Here is a 20,821-nt window from a genome sequence, read left to right on the forward strand (position 1 = left end):
ATTATATTTTAAGAGTTCACCTGAATATTGATATATTCAGATATATCAATTGAAATATTGAATATTGCAACTGGAAGATATATTTGAATGTGAAATTGAGCTTCAATTCTCGCGGATGCACGAAATACTTTCTGCAATGCCTTCCGTTGTACAGAATTTCTTAAACAGAGCGGTAAATGTGTTTCCCGATAAAATCAACGCAACGTAACTGATGACTGGGCATTAGTTGCAACGTTTTTTAATTAACGTTACGAAATTATCCTTGCATCTGAAAAAAAAAGAATCAGGATTTATTATGCTCACGGTTTCTCCCTGGCCACGTGCCAATGTCCCAGAATGTTTTTTATCTGAGACTGATGTCGAGATATTGTATCGTGAATATTAACGGCTCACCTTGCTAATTTTCACATGCTCGTCTACGCTGCGACCTCCGATCTGCGCAGCGACGTGATTCGATGCAATATCGCAGTACGCAATTATATATATGTATAGCTGAGAGATTTTAATGAGGGAAACTCGGTATACATTTAATTTACTTATGAGAAATGCTTAATTGTTACACAACTATAATTGTTACACAAGATCGTGCATGTGGAATCGAGCATATTAGCGCGATTCGCGATTTGTTTCGCGGCAAAATTGCGTAGGTGGAATCAGTAATAAACGACCACTTTAAAAAACATTGAATCGCAATATTAAGCTCCGCAGGGTAGACGTGTTGTGTTCGCAGTCGAAGGTCTTCGTTAATCAATCGCGCAAATTATCGCGTCGAGGAATTTATAAATCTATAAGTCCGTCATAATAACTTCCTTTCTTCGTCAAACGTAATTTTATCATTAGACGCTATCTTTTTACTGCGACTTGACAATATTATTTTTTTATGCTTTATTATGCATTATCTAATGGATATTATATTCATTGTTCTTTGTTTAAAAAAAAAGTTAGAATAATTTAAATTGTATAAAACTTCTCGTTTAATTATTTGATACAAATTTTAATATATTAGAAATTAGATTAATCTTTTAGTTCTTGGCGAGAATGGAAATGTTCATTGTCGGGATAAGATTTGATTGCCGCTTCGTTGCGCTCTTTTAACCAGGACGTCAAGTGATGACGCTATTACGAATGACATCACCTGCGCGAAACCATTGAGAGTCCGTAAGTACAGGTTTCGATGTGTGCTGGTTACGAGTTTTCACTCTCTTCACACGGCAGCGAAGGGAAAGGCTTCTCCCGTCTCCGGAGTCGTTGCCGTTTTCACGAAACCGGCATCCGTGTCGTGTGTCGTGACGGTATTCAAACTTTTTTCCAGCGGTTGACAGTCCACCAGCTCCGATCGGCACGGTCTTTAATTGCACGGTGCTTATTTTTAACCTTGACGCCGAGCGAAAGTTGATATTCAATACGTAAAGATAATATTAATTATACGAGTATTATATATATATCTTTTAGCCGCGTACGTACACTTACATACAATAGGTTTATTTAAATTTAAATACCTTGTTTGCTTATTTATAAGCCTTTTCTATCATTACTGTCGGAGAGAAATTGCTCATTGTATTCGTTAGCTGTCACTTTCTTATTCATTTACCATTGTACGAAGGAGACAGCCGTAAGTTCTGGTGCGCGTTACAGCGGCTGGATTGTATTCCGTCTTCGCACCAAAGGCAACGAATTAGCGTACCCACGACGGCGGCGGCGGCGGAAGCCACGACGGAGCGAATCAAGTAGCCTCGGGTGCGATGACTTCATATCCGCCTGGTGATCTCGGCGTGCAGTTAGCTTAAGCTCAGCGCCACGGGCGCTGTACCGCAATTATAATATCTGCACACCGTGATTTAATTAACGCAGTTAGGCACGTCGCAGCGACTCGACGTGGCTAAAGATATTGCAATTCCTCAAAAGTACAATTGATAAACTTATCCAAGAATTTCTGTTTCATATTCGTTTGAAATGGGATACTTCGTGTACTCTTAATAGACGCCAATACATATAACATCACTCTTGTTGTAGAATGAAATTTAATAGAGTGCAAGGACATTTAATCGTCGCTACCACAATCTCGAAAGTACATTTTCACTTTCTTCTCTTTTCTGCTCGCTAAACTCGCTCCTCCGCCTTTCATTTTCACTCGGATCATGTTTTTTTCCCGTCAGGACTCGTCAGCGGCCATCGGCCCGTTTCTCTAAGTGCCGGCACGCGTATAAATTTGCAATGAAGGCACGATTGTGCGCCATATCGGCCGGAATCGTCTGTGCACTTCACCGTCTGAGAATTCTTACCCTCTCCGTTCCGCATTTGTTTTTAATCGTTCTGATTGAACTGTCAATTGTCCGATAAAATAGCCAAATATCTAAAGGTACGACGTAAATGATTCAAGTGTAGGCACACACAGACTTTTACGTTCTATTTTATTACTGACAATTTATGTCACATCTTGGATCGACGGATAACAGGCCACACTCCGCAGGAGGGCAGCAAAATAATGAAAAGCCGCGCAAGTGGGTCGCTTTTCCTTCCCGTCGTTTGTACTCGCTATCCAAATGGTTTTTATGGCATTCTATAGAAGACGGCGTGACGACACGCGATCACGATTTGTCCCGAAAACGACAAGATCGTCCGACAATTGAATTGGATGATAGGATCAAAGTCTTCGCGTATACATCGTTACGTTTGAAAACGCTATTAACGAGGAAGTCGGGTTTTTTTTTATCGGCGGCGATTACGACATCGATTTTCCATCATACCATTATCTCGATCGCCCTCGAGCGGCATAAAAGGATCGCGCTACCACGTAATTATCTCATTCGGATCGACGTTACCACGTTTGGTCCACGCGAATCGAAAGCGTATATATCGATGCTCGTTTCCATGCGCGATTTATCCGCGTTGCGTGACATTCCAGTTCGCAAAACAGCTTATTAACATGAAGACCTCGCTCGTTACATTCCTAAATATTTATATATCGAATACACGGCCCCAAACCGGACCCCACGCTATTCCACAAACGAGGAGATTGTTTGTGATCGTTAAAAGTCCTACGTGCCAATGCGGCGGATGCAAATGATACATTTCATGCATTTTATAAGAGCAAATTCCGTTTCCGCTCTCTCATACGTGCAGTATCTCTGGAATAACTATTTATTTCATTAATATAATTCTTCTATATAATTCTATTGACATAATTCTCTTTTAGTTTTCCAGTTTTAGTTTTTTTCCCTGAAAGCATGCTGCATTCGGAAACATAATCGCGGAGTCCAGTGTATTTTTATTTTCAAATATTTGTATTTTTATCAATTTAGAACGTGGAAAGCTATATGGAGCTACACTACATCACAGTATTCTATTACGTTACATCACATAATTATATCTTATCTTTTAACTCTTTCGTATTCTATACGCGTGAACATTCGATCTTGCGAGTGCTCTCGTCTCGTTTCTCGCGAATCTTTCGTGTTTCCTTATCATTATCATCGCGGCGCTTATCGGCCGTGACGCTTATCAGTTGCGCCCGAAACCGAGACACGAGCCGCCGGTGACGTCACCGAAAGCCCTGCGATCGCTCCGTTTCCTTTTTAGGTCCGTTCCGAGGAATCTCGGTCTTTACCAAGGTCGCGTGCCCGATCGCGGCACGACCTTGATATCGGGATAACCATACGCCACCGCTCACGCGCGTGAATTATGCGCGCGGTACCGTTTGAGACCCTGACGAGCGGAATGCCGTGGGACGCGTTAAGATATGGGTACGCATTATATACGTGTATTCTCGCGCGACGGCGGAACGCAAAATCTCTAGGAAAGGAAAAGGAGGAAGGACGTGCGACGGTGACGTCCGGTGGAGCAGGAGGAGGAAGAAGCCTCGCCGGAGTCCCCGCCGATCGTATTACCGGACCCCACCGGCGCGGCGCGAAGTCGATCGATCCAAGGACGCATGCGCGATCTCGATTTCGATCTCGCGGCTCGCGATGTACAGTGGAGCGCGTCAACGATCCGTTCCGCGAACCCTTCCTTTCGCTACTTCGAGGAAATATGGTGGGGGGACACAATACACGTTGACGAGACACTCTTCGAAGTTGTCGGAAACGGATAAAAAAAAATAAAATTAAATAAATGTCGAAAAAAATGTTCAAAATAGTTCAGCATGAAAAAATGAACGTAGATCCAGTTCTTTTAATCAGCGAGAGGAAGAGGGGGGCTCACGGACGCGTCATTAAAGCATCGCGCCGTACATAGCGGCGCGTCGCGACGAGGCGAGGCGCGGTAGAGCGCGAGGTAGCGCCAGGTGGGTGGTTGACGGTAGAAGGGGGAACAGAAGTGCGAGAGGGGGCAACGTCTCTCACCTGTGCGCATTTCGTTGGCCTACTCTCGCCAGGACGGCCGGATGCTACGCGGCGATCGTCCGGCGATCGTGTCGCGCATAGTTGCTCGTCCGTCGTCAGTTAAAATCATCATTTCTGATCGTCGCCGTCGCCGTCGTCGTCGTCCACGTCCACGTCTACATTAGTGCTCGCGATTGCGTCGCGCGCGGTCGCCCGGCTGTCGGTTCGCGACGCGGAAGATCCAGGAAAACATCGTCCGTCAATCGTCGCGATGGTGACGTCGTCGAGTGCGTGTTGACAAGAGCGCGAGCTGTCACAACATTCGCCGCCACGCTGCCGCCGCGAATGCATTTGCAACAAATGCGTTCACGCACCCAACAGCTCGCTGTGCCGTCTCGAACCGGCGCGGCGCGGTTCCGCTTTGCGGCGACCGGCGTCTGGCTCTGGTTAACGTTGCCGGCGTGAACGAGCTACAGTTAGCGCGATGCTTCACCTCGCCGGCGAGACACCATTAGAGGCCAGCGGCCGCGGATCGATTTTTCGCGACTGTCGCGAGTAGTAGCACCGATGGATGATGGATCCAGATGGTCTCGCGGCCTTAATGAAGAGTACGGCATAAAAGCACGTCGAAGCGATTGTAGCTCGGTCCTTCCGGTCCCAGGCCGGCGACCGTATCGCCGATCTCTCCCTTGATTCCGAAACGAAACGCCAAAATGTATCAACTTTTATTCTCGTCGCACGTTTAACTGTAACTGTTCAATCTTCGTCCCACGTCGACACTGAAGAACGTTGAACCGCGTGATTACATTGGACAAACAGGCTCGAAATCACATGATCATACTTGGCGTTAAATATACGGTGGAAATACATGAGCCCACGATTTTTGCTATTATCACTTTAAACATTGTTACACGATATTTACATTGAACTTAAATTCTCGCGCCGGGCAAATACGAGGAAGTCAGGCGGTTTCATCTGGTTAAACGTGCGTCGCGAACGTGAACTGAATACGCGAATCGACATAACGCGAATTGTCGTAGTATTCTCGAGGAAAATACGAGCAGAGCGAGCGGTTTGGTGCACTCACGGCGACAACGCGGTGATTGTGTCACGTATGTAAATGAACAAATATTGCAGCTCGCGAACGAGTCGCGGCTTGAACGCCTCGATCCGATAACGACCCCGGAGGGAAGAGCGGGGAAAGGGGAAAGGGCGATTACGCACGTGTTGCGATACCGTGCCTCGTGATCCACGAAAATGTCGATCTATCGGTTCAGCAAGGGGGGCAGGCTGTTCGTGCAGGGCACGAGGGAGGACGGCGATCGTGACGGCGTTTCACCTAGCCCAACGGGAACGCGGTCCGCCGACGATCTGCGAGCTATACACACGAAACGCCGATTGTCGACCGAGGTCTTAGGTAGTAAATCGAAATCGAGGAGAATAGGAGGGAAAGGATTCGCTCTGACAATCTCGCGCTGTTCGCGGAGAGCGCCTCGGGTCGCCAGGAGAGAGCGGTCCGCTCTGACTGATTTGCACGAGGTTGGAAGTTAGGTTGACTGCCGAGGAATCGCGATGATTTTGCGAGTATACTAATTACCAATTAGCTGAAAACTAATCTCTCTCCCAGAGAGGGAGATCGCGATCTTCAGTTAATTGGTCTTTACGGAGACAATGAGAAATTGCGAAACGTGCCTCCCACGTCTCTACGCGTATAACTACGACTCACATCTCTCGGTGATAAGAAAATAAACAGTCTTATATAATGGAATATGTAGCACATGACCTAAGAATATCGCGGTGCAATTATGCACCTGCGATTTTGAGTTGCATTAATGCTCGGTATCGCTGGCAGCGAGCTAACTCGACGTGCAGCAGTTTCCCTCGCGAGTGCCTTCTCCGGCGCCGGTTGTCCTTTCTCAGCGAGGTATAATAAACCGTTGCGTCATCGTGACTTTAAAGACTCTTCCACCTCATTCGTACCAAATTCAATTGCAGTTTGCCGTATTCCGCGCAGTTAAATGGCTAATGTGTTTTCCTTGTTAGTAGCTAAGACAATGTTGCGTCTCGGCGCGCTTGAAAAACAGCGATTAGACGTAGATGTTTGCAGCGATAGCTGGCATAGCGATCGCTCGATAGCACTATTTTCAAATTAGCGCATCGTCAGAACGAATCCTTTTCCAAGTTGGATCGCACGATTCTCTTCTCGTTCGACGTTCTGTATCGCTCGGTTCGCGTTGCCTCAGGTTCGTCGATCGAATCGACGAAAACATCGAGACGCGGTGAGAACGGCACGAAGCGCATCGTCACTCGCATCGTCCGCAAGACGACGACATTGACGCGCGGCGAGGAGCGTAGCGTCGCCGAGGACCTGACGAAACGCGCCCATCCTAAGTACCTGCAGGATGCTAGCTCGTCGACGATGACCGTAACCCGGCACGTTCCAACGAGAGCGAAAACTGTGCGGGTAAGCGATTCTGCGTGGAAAAGTTGCCAGACAATCTCTTGTTTTAAATATTAAAACGCTGGCGTATCAAAGAGAACTAATCGCGAACAGATCGATTCATATCATCGAAAAATATCTTCGAAGATTGGCGAATACCTGGCGTATGCGTTCACAGCTGAAAATAAGCCAAATATAGCTATGAACATTTTGAGCGGCAGAGACATTTGCATTGAAACTCATCGTGGAAGTGTTCGACTTAAACGTTCATTCGAATGAAGCGCTCTCTCTCTCTTTCTCGTCACAACGGATGCATCGCCTTAATTAGGATTCGAGCGGATACTTACGCTCGCTTCGGTCTCGTAGCTCTATTACCGTTCCACTTAATCCGCTATTTCGCCCCTGCAATTAACCCGCGAAGGAGACAGTGTTTTTTTCTCGTGACGTCCAAGCTGTGGCCGGGACGGTTACCTCGTCGTGTTAACCATGCGACACGAAGAATGAAACTCGGCGAAAAAGCTGTTTCTACTTATTTGTCGATACCGCTTTCGACGTTACTCAATTGTGACAGACGAGGCTTGGCCAAATGCACTCTCTCTCGAGATTGGAGTCGCGTCGTATCGCCGACAATGCTCGTCGAACGTGTGCTTCGGTATTTTGCCCGGTATTCTCGATAAATCAAATCGCGCGACGGTCGAACGATTTATGCCGAGGGGCAACCCTTGCAACCTGTTGCTGTGCAAATTGCGTAGGCGTAGGGAATCAGATGGCACGGGACGACCCATTCGAATAGCGCACATTTCGTATCGCGAGCGCGAGAAAACACACGATGACCCGAATACAAATGCCGGCTTTTATCAATGCCAATGGCAACGATCTCAAGCGGTCGCGATCTCGATTTAAGCGTCGGTGCCAATGTCAAGTATATTGCCAGTGGCATAATTTGTCTCTATTATTTCACTACTTGAGCGAGTTTGGTAGCCAGCCAGGCGGCGAAGTGCTTTCATCGCGTTGAACATCTAGGAGAGATCAAGTGCGAAGTATTTTAAAAATATCGCGAAGCTATGAGACTTGTTCTTATTTATCGAACTTGACATATCTTAAAATTAACAGAAAAAGAAAAAGAAATATGAATAAGATGTAAAAGACGTGGCTAAAAATAAAGCTTATCGAATTTTTTTTTAAATGTTAAGACAGAAAATATTTGTGACGCTATTATTGAAACAGCACATCTTCTCCTGAATGATTTTATTCATAGCCGAGGAACATCTATGTAGATAATTTTATCAGCCGCTGTATTTTACGTATGTTAAAGTAAGCAAAACGACTTTGCTGGTTCAGTGAACTTGACGTAAACGTAATAAATAATACGTTAGGTAACAACAGCACTCGATTGTCGATAATCGGAGTAAGCCGGGAAATACAGGAAGAAGATCTTTACTGGCGCGATATAGCGTGTATCTATACGTGATAAGATAACCCCGTTCAGAACTGTGACGTGAAAACTCGTTTTCTTATCCTAATATAGAAAAGAAAACATATTATGTACGCAGCTGTTTTCAGAATTATTCTGTCAATGGCCGACACGAGTCTCGGCATTGTTGAAATAAAATTAGCGAATACGTTAGAATACGATAACGTTAGAAATTATTTAAAAAAAGGAAGTGTAATAATAAATGATACTCTAAAATCGATTGATGCCGTGACCAATGTTCTCCCGGCGCCGGCCGGCTAAGCAAAATGTCAATAGTTCTCGAAAGGTTGTAACTTTCAGTTTCCATTAACTTTCAACTAAGAAAATAGAACTATGGAAGGTTGCAAATACGCATTATATAACGCGCGCATAATTTTATGCTTGATAATTTTAAATGAAACCGGTACATGTAGCTTTCGAATGTAAATTGTTCCTCGAGTGTTACTAATTAAAGGTTTTAAAGACTGCTATTCTTCAAGAGAACTTCCCCATTCAATCTGAAATGATTATTGCAACGAACGTTAACTATTCGTTAACTATTCGTTATTTGTTGAAACAGCGGCACCCGAAACAACGTGAAATGATACATCGAAGGGCGAACCAATATCTATTTTCATGCTACATATTTTTAAGAAACTTTCATTGCGTATTTTATTAAGAAAATCTTATTCTATTTTTCTAGATATCGGACATAGTGGTTGGGCAGGAACCGAATGTAACGGCACGCGAGGCCCTCTTGAGATGGGCCCGACGATCGACGGCCCGATATCCCGGTGTACAGGTGACCGATTTCACTTGCTCCTGGAGGGACGGTCTGGCTTTCAGCGCTCTTCTCCACAGGAACCGGCCGGATCTGGTCGACTGGAGAACCGCGCGTTCAAGCCAGCCGCGAGAACGGCTCGATCGGGTCTTCTACGTCGCCGAGCACGAATATGGTGTTACGAGGCTTCTCGATCCAGAAGGTAACGACTGATTATCCGATCAAGCGTGCTGCAATGCCCTAATTATTTCTAAAACCATTTGACATTGACCTATGAGTGACTGTTGCTCCGATCATGATTTTTATGCATCGTTAATCTGAAAATTCGAAGCAAAAAAATATCGAGATGCGTGTTTCGTGTTCTAACTTTTTTTTTTATCGTCGCGTTATCTTGGGCCGCTCTTGTGGTTTCATCTTACAAAGACGCCTTTCACGGGTACAGCCCTACCTGTGTTTCCCTCGTTTATGTATGCCCTGTGCGTGAACGGTTCCCGCGGGTTCTAGCGTGGTGCACGTACTTTCTGGTCACGGTTACCTGACCAGAATCGCTTCCGGTCTCGGTTCGTACACCGTAACGTCGCGCCATCGGTAGTCGTCGTAATTATGCTTTCTATACTTGCGTCTTGCAGGTATCTGACATTGGTATCAGGTTGCAAGGAAAAGCGAAACTTGTCTACGGATAACGTATCTTATTATTCGATATGACTTGCGATAGATTTTACCGGGTTTTTTTCAATAGATATGGATAACATCTAGATTTTTTATCTTTCAAATATCGTTACTTTATTAGCGTTGACAAAATTACTCTCGTTTTTCAAATATTATTAAAAATGATGAGTCTAGAATTTAATGATGATTTTAAGAAGATTAGTGAGAAATAATTTATTATATTCACACACGTGGCGTGACTTACGCAAGGATTCTTATGTACTCTGCGCAGATGTTGATACTCCCGAACCAGACGAGAAGTCTTTGATTACGTACATCTCCTCGCTTTACGACGTGTTCCCGGAGCCGCCGGCCATTCACCCTCTGCTCGACGTCGAGGCGCAAAGACGGTCCGCGGAATATCGCGAGCTCGCGAGTTCGCTTCACTTGTGGATCCGCGAGAAGATGGCCCTCATGCAGGAGCGAGCCTTTCCGCCAACTCTGATCGAGATGAAGAAACTAGCGGCGGACAGCATGAAGTTCAAGAACGAGGAGGTGCCGCCGCGATACAGAGACAAACAGAGATTGACACACATTTTCCGAGACCTGCAAAAGTCTTTCGAAACGGTGGGCGAAGTGGTGGACATGGAAGCAGAATTGCATATTGATGTCATCGACAAGAACTGGAATCGCTTGATAATGTTGCATCAGGAGCGCGAGCAGGCTATTATAGATGAAATTAAACGGTAAGTCCGATTATCATAAATTAAACGCGTGTGTGTGTATATATATATAATATATATATAACGCGTTTGTATGTGTGTATGTACATATATGAATATACGAGTGTACTTTGTACGTCACAGACTCGAGCGGCTGCAACGACTCGCCGAGAAAGTGCATCGCGAGATGAAAACGACTGACAACAGACTGGAGGAGCTCGAGAGATGTGTGGAGGACGAAGCGCGCAGGCTTGATCGCCTTCATCCTTTGGAGGCGAAACACGCGGTGGATCTGCTGGAACAGGACATACGCAACACGGAAACACAGATACAGAATATATTCACTGATGTGCACACTCTTACGGAAGGTAGATACAGTCAGGCGCCCGAGCTTCACAAGAGGTAAAACATTCATTTTTATTCGAGTTATGAGGATCTAAAAATTCACACTCTTAGAATATCGATATCGCAATTTAGAATCATTTGCATGTTACGCGCATGTCTGCTCTGTTCTCGTATGCATAATTACATTGTTTCTAATCTCGTAATCTTTGCTAATGAGTGAAGTATTAGCGCGCTTTCCATCGCCACGACGATGCAGCTTTCGAAAATCAAGTCATGCACGTATCGTGTTTAGCGACTTTCCAAATATCTCGGGACATGTTTGAACATGTTGCTATATCCGATAAGATTTCCTTTATTCAAGTTTACCACATGTCAATATATCTCCAAATAAGTAAATAGCTAATAACGTATACATTGATACAATATTAAATAACGTGACTTTAAGATGATAAGAATTAAGTGAAACTTGTTTATTTGCGTTTTCAGAGTGCAGAAATTGCATCAAAGATGGGTTGCAGTACGATCTCTCCTGCACAGACGTCTGGTACATCCACTCTCTGCGGTTTCCTTTCCCGTAGAGGAGCGTGTTGTCACGAAACACCGCACTACCGTCCACGAAACACGATTGGTTGATACCAATCCACACTTCCGCGCGTTGCACGATTGTATAGATTGGTGTAAGAGCAAATTGAAGCATCTACAAGAAGCGGATTACGGATCAGACTTGCCTAGCGTGCAAAATGAATTGGATGTACATCGTCGAGAGCACAAGAACATCGATCAGTTCCAGGCCAAGGTCGACAAATGCGTGCAAGCGAAGAACAATTTCCACGGCGAGGAACTCACGTTATACAACCAGCATCTTAGTACTTTGCAAAAGCTCTACGCTGAGCTTCTTGCCGTATCGAATAAGAGGCTCTCCGATTTGGAGACTCTGCACGATTTCATACAATCGGCTACTGGCGAATTGGTTTGGTTGAACGCAAAGGAGGAAACAGAAATCGCGCGTGATTGGAGCGACAAGAACCTTAATGTGCAGAGCATCGAACAATATTATGAGGTTGGTCATTATTGAGCGACTTTTTTCAACAGTAGAAATGATAAAGTCCATTCTCGTGATTTGTAAGATTCACATAAAAACTGATACGCAATGTCATTAAATTACCTTTACGATATGTAATATATAGCTCTTTAGTTGATTTGAATTAATTGGAAATATCTTTTTTGTGAAGCAAACGTATGGATCTGGTATAGAGGTAAAATATGCAATAAAAGTGCTCATATTTTTTTATTCTGACCTAATGTTTCATTTTTGTTAGATATCATTTGTTTAAATTTTTAATTACAAATTTACGTATTCATAGATCTCAATTTTTAATATAAATTTTAATTCAATATTCTATATAAGTAATAAGATATTTTATTATTTATTTGCAGTCTTTGATGAGCGATTTGGAGAAGCGCGACATACAGTGTTCGGCAGTGCAAGATCGCGGTGAGGCGTTGGTTCTTCAGCATCATCCTGCGGCGAAAACAATCGAAGCATACATGTCCGCAATGCAAAATCAGTGGGCCCGGCTACTGCAATTTACCCTCTGCCTTGAGGTACATCTAAGACACGCCGCGCAAAATCAGCAATTCTTCAAAGATATTCAGCAGGCCGAACAGTGGATCTCGAAACAGGACGATACATTGAATACCGTTTACTCGCAATCCGATTTCGCATTGGACGAGGGAGAACGACTTTTGAAGGGCATGCAAGCGTTGCGCGAGGAGCATAATAATTATGGCGATCACGTACAGAGACTTGTGGAGAGAGCAAAGGACATCGTGCCTATGAAGCAACGCAAGCAACCTGTCACGCGACCGTTACAGGTCACTTGCATCTGTACCTACAAGGAAGTCAATGTAGTAAGTATTTCTTAATGTGGAGAAGTGAAATACATACGTTTAAGTATACATATTTCTTATCTATATCTCTTTGTAGATGTCTATCGAGAAAGGAGAGCAGTGCACGTTGTACGATACTTCCGGTAGAGTTAAGTGGCGCGTCAAGAACACGCAGGGAGTGGAATCTCGTGTGCCAAGTGTCTGTTTCGCGCTGCAACCTCCCGATAAGGAAGCACTGGATGCTGCGGAAAGATTGAGGCGACAATATGACAGAAGTGTTGCTCTCTGGCAACGAAAGAATTTGAGATTACGACAAAACATGATATTCGCGACTATCAAGGTTGTCAAGGGTTGGGATCTGCCGCAATTCTTGGCGATGGAACAGGATCAACGTACCGCTATCAGAAAAGCGCTGAATGAAGACGCGGATAAATTGTTATCGGAGGGAGATCCGGCGGATCCGCAACTCAGAAGATTGAAACGAGAGATGGCGGACGTCAATCGGCTGTTCGATGATTTTGAAAAGCGCGCCAGGGCCGAGGAGGAATCGAAGAATGCTGGACGCATTTTCAACGATCAAGCGTCCTCGCTTCAGCAGGAACTCGACGAGGCCGAGCGAATTTTGAACGCGCGCATTGCCGCGCCCTTACCTCGAGACCTCGACAGCTTGGAACATTTGGTGTTGCAGCACAAAGACTACGAGCAAAGTCTGCAACGCTTGGCGCCGGATGTGGAACAAATGCAGCAAACGTTCCGCGGAATCACCCTGAAGACCCCAGCGATGAGGAATAAGCTCGACAACATTACGACCAAATGGAATCACCTGTGGAACCTGAGCAGCTTGTACATTGAACGCTTGAAGTGCGTCGAAATCGTGCTGTCCAGCCTTGAGGAAAATACGGCGGCCATCTCGGAATTTGAGATCAAGTTGGCCTCTTTCGGCGAGTTACCGTCGGACGTGAAAGGTTTGCAATGCGTGTTGGAGGATCTGATGGTTCTCCAGAACGCTATCGCGCAGCAGCAAGTGTCGGTGGATCAACTGAACGAGGACGCGCATAACGCCAGGCGTCTTGTGGAGAAATCGAGACCGAATCATCGTGGTCCGCACGGCGACATGGACAGATTGGACGCTGAGGTCAATAAACTGAACGCGCGATGGACGAACGTTTGCGGACAGCTAGTCGATAGACTGCGCAGCGCTGAAACGGCCTACGGATTGGCGCAGCAATATCAGAACTCGTATCAAAACGAAGTGGACTTTGTCGATGAATCCTATGGAAAATTAGAGATGGAGAACACCAAGGTAGGGAGCGCGAACAATTTCAATGATTTTGTGTTACTCTCTCGCGCGTTATCGATGAGATCGTTAAAGTCACGATTTTTTTTTTATGGATTCAGAACCTGTTGAGCAAGGTGTTGGATCGCACACCGGCAATCGAGGCGGTGAATCTCACGGGCGGCAGACTGATCCGCGAAGGGAAGGTGAGGACACGTGGATCGTAATGTATAATTTGGTGCTAGTAAGCCTTATAGGTAGCCTCTTAGCTTACGGTGTGAATGCTTGCATGAATGGAGTTCTGCGTGTGTCTTACATACATACAGGTCTCATCACAGTCCATTGTACGCGCCTCCGAGATTTTTTCAGAAAATTATGCGCGCGACACGAATCCTTTCCATTTAGCGTTTCGTCGGAGCGGCCGCTTTTTCTGGAGTATCGAGCGAGCAGTCGCAAGACGCGCACCGAGACGCGTTACATCTATGGCTGTGCATAAACATGAACATGAACGTTCCTTTACAGTCCGAATTTCTGCTGCTGCCTTTTTCCACCGGTCTTCTCGGCGATGTCACGTCAATTTTCTAGCGGTAAAATTCTCTATTTGCGTCCGGGCCCCGTGCCATTAAACGGCACAAACCATCTTAACTGCCATTCATTAAGTAAATATACTCACTTATGTAACGCAGCGGGGACGATACGATCTACGGGCAGCGCGCATTTGTAATATCACTAGGCCTTTCTCTCCTTTTTAACTTTAACGGCAACCTCGTTAACATAATTACATCAGAAGCACGATTGAATGAGCTGCACGACCTCGCCTTTAGCGGCGACCTAGTGCTGATTTTTGTAAATCCTAGATATATCGCATACCGCTTAGGCGCTTAACACAATATACGATTGATATTTCCCTGAATCCGCTGGAATCACAGATAACCCAGTGAGGTATAACATGCGCAGCTGAGCGAGGTGGAGACTGACAAATTAATACGTAGGAAAATTCGCTGAGGTACACAAATGAGTACTCGTGAACTACATTTCGGCACGAATTGGACACATATCCCTGCTCTTTACCAATATTAATTGCAGCGCTACTGCATTAATCGCTGCTTGTCCTTAGCGCGACTACGAAGTAGCCCCGAAATTATTTCAAACACGGTTAGATTAACGTATTGACGGGAGTAACCGGCAGCTACCATTAATACACTTGTTTACCGGAAGTACCACATTGGGTTGTCAAAAGATCACAAAGATCGCCAGCCGCGCGGTGAACACCGCGCGCGGCGGTCTTCAACGCCTCGTCTCTCGCTGTCGCTTTCGGAATCCGCTAACGGTAATTGCCGCACACACACACAGCGATCTAATTGCACTAACCATAACGGACTAACCGGAAACCCCCTAGATTTACGGACAAAGGCTCCGAGCGTTCAAAGAACAATTGGAAGATATCTGCCCGTCGTTGGACGCATCGGTGAAGAGGCCGCGGAGAGATTCCGTTATTACGGTCGATAATGTTGCGCGCGATCTAGATACCCTGAACCGAAGATACACGACCCTCGTGAACCTGCTTGAGGAACGAGTCAGGCAGCTGGCACTACTACATCCTGAGGACACTTCCCTGCAGGTGAGTTTTAACATTTTTCTTCTTGTCTGCGGTCTCTCTCGAAATCCGCCTGTGAAAGTAGACTGTACATCTATTTCTCCGGCAGAGTCTTGGGACTCTTCGATTAAAGAAAACGGAAAGTGACATGACAATTCTTCAACACGTTCAATATTTTTTTTTTTTAGAAGTTGTCATTACCGCAAATAGAATAAATCGGAGTTGTTCTCCAAGAGAGGAAATCAACATCGTCCGGCACGCGTAATTTTTCCTAATCGCTGTTATTGAGCAATCGGAGGCAGCTCGAAGGGCCGTAGGCGAAGTGGGCTGCCGGGTATTTTTGATTAGGTTCAACCTTCGCCACGTGTCGAAACGTGAAACGGAATTAATACCGAGGCACGGCAAGGCCTCGCAATTTCCATTGCCGATGGGCGAACGTTGAGAATCCGCGAAGCTATTAAGACCCTCGATCGTAACGCTCTTCGACGTTCAGCGAACGACTTATCGCGCGATAACGAATTAGAACTATTTCTAATCACGCGAAGGTGATTTATTACGTCAAAGTCGTACGGGATACGAATCCCGCATTGATCCTTACAGTAAGAGAGAACGAATTAAAATTAATTTCCGAATAACGAAAGGATAACGAATGGTTAGTTACGACGAATCTTTTTTTTTCGCATATTACACGCACGCAAAAAAGAAACGCTTTTTAAGTAAAATTGTTACACAAGATAAATACGAGGTATAAATAAAAATAAAGGCTTATCATGCTCCTCGAAGGTAGTGCTTGCGACAATCGGCCGAAGGCTCGGTCGAAAATCACGCGTGGGCTTTTTCATCGCGGAACGAGGGAGGCGTATCTTCCGAGAAATGACTCGATCGAGATTCCTCGGTCTCGGCAACCGCGCGCGGTGACATAAGCTGGAAATTAATGAGCGGCGATGAACGGGCGCTCTCATGAGCTCTCGAGAATCTGTATGTGCCCACATCGCCCGCAGGTATAATTATATTCCGAATGACGACGACGTCAGAAATAGCGGCTATTTTTCTCGGTGCTATTACGCGCCTCGCCAGGTAGCGCGTAAACGCCGGAAGGTGTGCGGACCGCGCGGTTTTTTGTTGTCTTTTTTTTTTAATCTAATCGCGACTGGTTCGCGTGCGCTCGCCACCGTCGGGTCGCCGTCGAGATCACGTTCGTCACGCCGCTACCTCGAGGGTTTGTTATCCCCGGTCGTGATCGAGCGAAACAGCCGTTTTGACACGCGACCGACTTTCGCCTCCGATTAACGGCGGCTCTTCATCTTTCCCGCTCGTCGTGCCGGCCTCGTGGATCGATAGGGCCGCACGATATGCCGACGCGAAGGCAGAACGAAAAAGCAGTGGCGCGTTTACACCTGTTGAGGCCCCCAAGTTCGTCGGACAATTGCAATTAGTTCGAGCTGAAAAAAATGAGAAAGAATATGTCTTTGTTAAATGTACACGTTTAATTTAATTATATACATTTTATCTAATTTCACCGTGCTTCTCAGAAAACGCAGCACGTATTTGACCGTCGCGGTGTATTTTTCTTGGCTTTATTTTGATGAACATTTTGCTTTATTAATTAAAATCATTAATCTGGATTTCCGAATGAGGAAGTCGGTAATCCGCGTATTTTACAAATAAGCTTCAAATTCCTGCCGCGACACGAGCATCAATCAAGATTAATCGAGAGACAAGGCCACATCGGTCTTCAGCGTAGCGTCCTTAATTCCTAACGCATCGTTCACCGTCGCGATATAAGCCTCGTAATATATTTACGACTCCGAGGAGCACCCGTGTGTGACCAGAAATGTTAAACGAGCTACGACCGACTCGCGCCGGCTATAAACTATTGCCGAAAATGCGAAGTACATACGTTTGTCCTCGAGAGCGAAATGAAAGCGCAGTCGATTACGTGATCAAAACGCATCGAAATGCGGCTCGTTGAATCGAGGCCGATTTTTTAAAAGCACGAAAAGAGCCTCGGGGTTCTAGAACAGCCTGAACGAATTATCAGTGGAAGCACCCACGCTTAAACGCGCCACTGGACCGCGGCGGTGCGTCGGCGCCGCCACTCGCGTCTCCTCCGAGGACCGGCTCGGAGGAGAGAGAGACGAGTCGCCGCAGTCAGGGACCGTCGGTTGCGCGGATGACCGTCCGCTCGTCGAACATGCTCGCCGGTCGTGCGAACGATTAGACGTCGTCGTCATCGTCGTCGTGAGCGCGATAGAGCCGCGAGAGCAATTTCGCTCCGACACGTGCCCCGATGAGCGATCACGATGATCGTGCGAAAGGTACGGAAGGGTGGAGGGACGAGCGTCGCGTGCTCCGGAAACGGGATACGCCGGTATCCGTCGGTGAAACCGGACACTTTCGGACGTGTCAGATGCGAGTGGAAAATTGACGAGAAGTCGATTACGAAATAATCTTATCGCTGCAGCGAGACGTCCTTGAGACGTCTTGGGTGATATCCATGGGGGTCGATTTAGAGTCACATGTCTGGAGCCGAGAATCGCGGAAACTGTCCGCGTCGACTTTGACGCGTTCGCGATTGACAAATGAAGAGCACAACCACAGCAACTAAATTCCTTTAATATCGTTTAAGTCTATTTTATTTGAACATTATTTAATGCGCGTGAAAGTTTTATAATTATTGCAAAACTTGACGAGGTATTTAGAGCTGTTGGTTAACATATGCGCATATGTCAAAACGAGTCGAGAAGTGTAATCGTGATTTGGCATGTTTCTTGCCTTCTGCGGTTCTCAAAGAAGTGACGGATCAGTTGCAGATTCTCTACAATCCTAATATCTAAAACTTGACACGTTTAAAATCGTCGTTCTTTATTTAATTTTACAAATGTGTTTCTTTTCACATTGGCACGAGAAGAATATTGCTTTTTAAATTCTGAATTTACGATTTTATTGTCGTTCAGCAAGTTCTTACATCAAGAATACGATTACTCGCGAGGAGCTCTTAAAATGTGTCATTCTTTACGATGCTCTGGGTACATCTGGCGATACTTTTTGCTACTTGCGAACAGCTTAGAACTCAGATATTCCTGCGTGAATTCGAATAAGTGAATATCTTGCCGCCGGTGTTTACTGTTACGAATATTTACTACTTTATTGCTGACATCCACATTCATGAACTCACGCTACTTTATTGCCGTCTATATTCGCGCTCAATTTTATTGCGGAATGCAAATTTAAATGCGCGTATGCTTATATATATCAATAAAATAAATCGCCAGAATCATAAATTTTTATACATTCGGCGGCATATATTAAAAATTGAATGCCAAGTGATGCGTTTTTATCCGAAATATTTAGGCTCAATTTTTATTTTTGTTTGTGCATAAAGTCTTATATATCCTCTTGTATACACAAAACGCGACGTTCGTCAAATCTTTTATTGGCTTTCGACTCGGTCGTTTCTGATTACGCTCTTATCGGCTCAACGCTGTGCGACGCGATTGATTAGGTCGTTTCAGCAAGGTAAACCATCCACTCGTCGACTCGATAGCGCGATTTCACTGGGAATCGGTTTACGTACGTTGCACTGTCACCTGCATTGTTATTTTTCCCGGGGTAGCTCGCGTCTTTAAATTCACCGTACTCGGCGTGTCTAATAGCGGATTCTTATTTTAACGCGTGCACAGAGTGACCCAGAAACTGATCGGTATTCGAGAGAAAGAGAGAAGAGTGAAAGAGCGACCGAGGTCTCTTCTAGATTATATCGAATTTATTTTCGTATATCTCGAAACTTTCACGGTTGTTTTTACACTCTTGATAACTCGTCAAAGATATTTTAATCTTTAGTTGCTCAGAACTCGAAGATTGTATTGACACTTTGCAGATAAGACCGTCATTCTTTATTTGACTTCCGTTTATCGCGATATCGTAAATGTTTTTAAATGACTCTGCATTTACATGCGTGAAAAGCCACGTGTGTAAGATATCACGATTAAACGGTGACGAGACTGACACAATGAGACGTATAACGACCGAAATATATAATAATACTATCGAGCCAAGTTGAACGACTTCCCGATTACTTTTTAGATATGCAAACTGCGTCAACGAAAGCAAGTAAATTAATTTTTCATTAACATAATTTGTACAACCGGTATACAGACGATCGATCGCCCGAAGGTCGGCGATCACATCGATCAGATATAATTCGATCGGTGGATTTACGATGCAACTAAATCGGTAACGGGTTGCTTCACGGTCACTATTAATATTTCTTGTGTTCTTCGTTAATTTTATTTTTATTGACATGAATTGCTTCATCCGTATAGAATTAACGTTGTTAGCGTCATTAAGGAGATGAAAATATTTTGTTTGTGAGTTTAGAAGACATATTTATTCGCATAGATTGCTGTAAATTATTATTTTTTTTTTACATTTTCAAATCAATCCGGCGATTTGTTTCAAATATTTCTATACAGATGCTCGTGTTCTGCGTTCGATACGTGATGGACGTGCTTGATTGCTATCTAGCATTAAAATTTATGCACGTATAAATTTCGTATAATGTTATTTCGTAACTGAATGATGTTCCATTCGGGATTTTCAAGGCCCGCCGGCTTGTTCTTCGTCAGGTCGCACGTGTTCTCTCACGTCTCCTTGGATTCCATGAGTTGACAATAATGGGAAAGACAGCATCCGTCTTCGCGATGACATAAGCAAGTGACGTAGACTCTTGACGGACGCCTACGAGTGCGAGGCAAGATTTATCACGCGTCCGAAATTACGCGTTTTGGTATATTGCAATACCTCTCTCGTTCGGAATTGGGTAATTAAAGGCAAGGCGTGCGTCGCGCCGGATAAAATTTTGCGTAAGAGTGATTCGCGTTCGGCGCGTGCGTGAGCAATGCTATATTTAAGAATCCCCGTCTCGGCTGAAAGATCGCGCGGCGCGGCGTGGCACGTGGTCCAATTATACGCTGGTCCCCGCCGCATGTAAACTCATATGCATCGCCGCGCGGGCTGACTCATTTAAATGCATGCGAGAAGTCCGTGGACGATTCACAGCGTGGATGACGCGGTCGTTAATCGGCTTTTGGTAATCGAAAGATCGACAGGTTGACCCAGATGTACCCAGGGTCTTTAAAAGGACGGCGAAAGACGGCATTTGACCTTTTACATAAGCAACTTTCGCGAATAGTGGATTCAGTTACCGTGAAATAAATTTTGTCTGAACGAAAGTTTAATTTAAAATAGGAATTTTTATATTGATAGTTATTATTCTTTTATCGTGCCTTTGTCGAAGAAAAATTGAGACTGCAGACTCCGCGAATTCTGAACGTCACGTTCGATGTAG

At 45.1% G+C, this 20,821-nt stretch overlaps 1 protein-coding gene across 32 annotated transcripts in view; it reads left to right on the plus strand.

The window, feature by feature from the left end:
• Nucleotides 1-20,821, plus strand: part of LOC112468894 (microtubule-actin cross-linking factor 1) — a 100,895-nt gene that overhangs the window by 42,053 nt on the left and 38,021 nt on the right. For 22 of the 32 annotated variants that reach the window (XM_025038319.1, XM_025038405.1, XM_025038301.1 and 19 more), the window contains 9 exons: nt 8,916-9,195; nt 9,934-10,387; nt 10,508-10,765; nt 11,195-11,768; nt 11,941-11,964; nt 12,146-12,619; nt 12,696-13,901; nt 13,997-14,080; nt 15,274-15,495. In XM_025038319.1, the coding sequence (XP_024894087.1) occupies nt 8,916-9,195; nt 9,934-10,387; nt 10,508-10,765; nt 11,195-11,768; nt 11,941-11,964; nt 12,146-12,619; nt 12,696-13,901; nt 13,997-14,080; nt 15,274-15,495 (3,576 nt within the window). Of the gene's footprint in view, nt 1-4,365; nt 4,607-5,456; nt 5,737-6,562; nt 6,784-8,915; nt 9,196-9,933; nt 10,388-10,507; nt 10,766-11,194; nt 11,769-11,940; nt 11,965-12,145; nt 12,620-12,695; nt 13,902-13,996; nt 14,081-15,273; nt 15,496-17,637; nt 17,790-20,821 lie in introns of those variants that run through there. The other 10 variants (XM_025038348.1, XM_025038418.1, XM_025011253.1 and 7 more) reach the window with 4 other exon arrangements.

The sequence above is a fragment of the Temnothorax curvispinosus genome, unplaced genomic scaffold (genome assembly GCF_003070985.1).
Source record: "Temnothorax curvispinosus isolate PA1 unplaced genomic scaffold, ASM307098v1 QBEX01000258.1, whole genome shotgun sequence".
Classification (NCBI taxonomy): Eukaryota; Metazoa; Arthropoda; class Insecta; order Hymenoptera; family Formicidae; genus Temnothorax; species Temnothorax curvispinosus.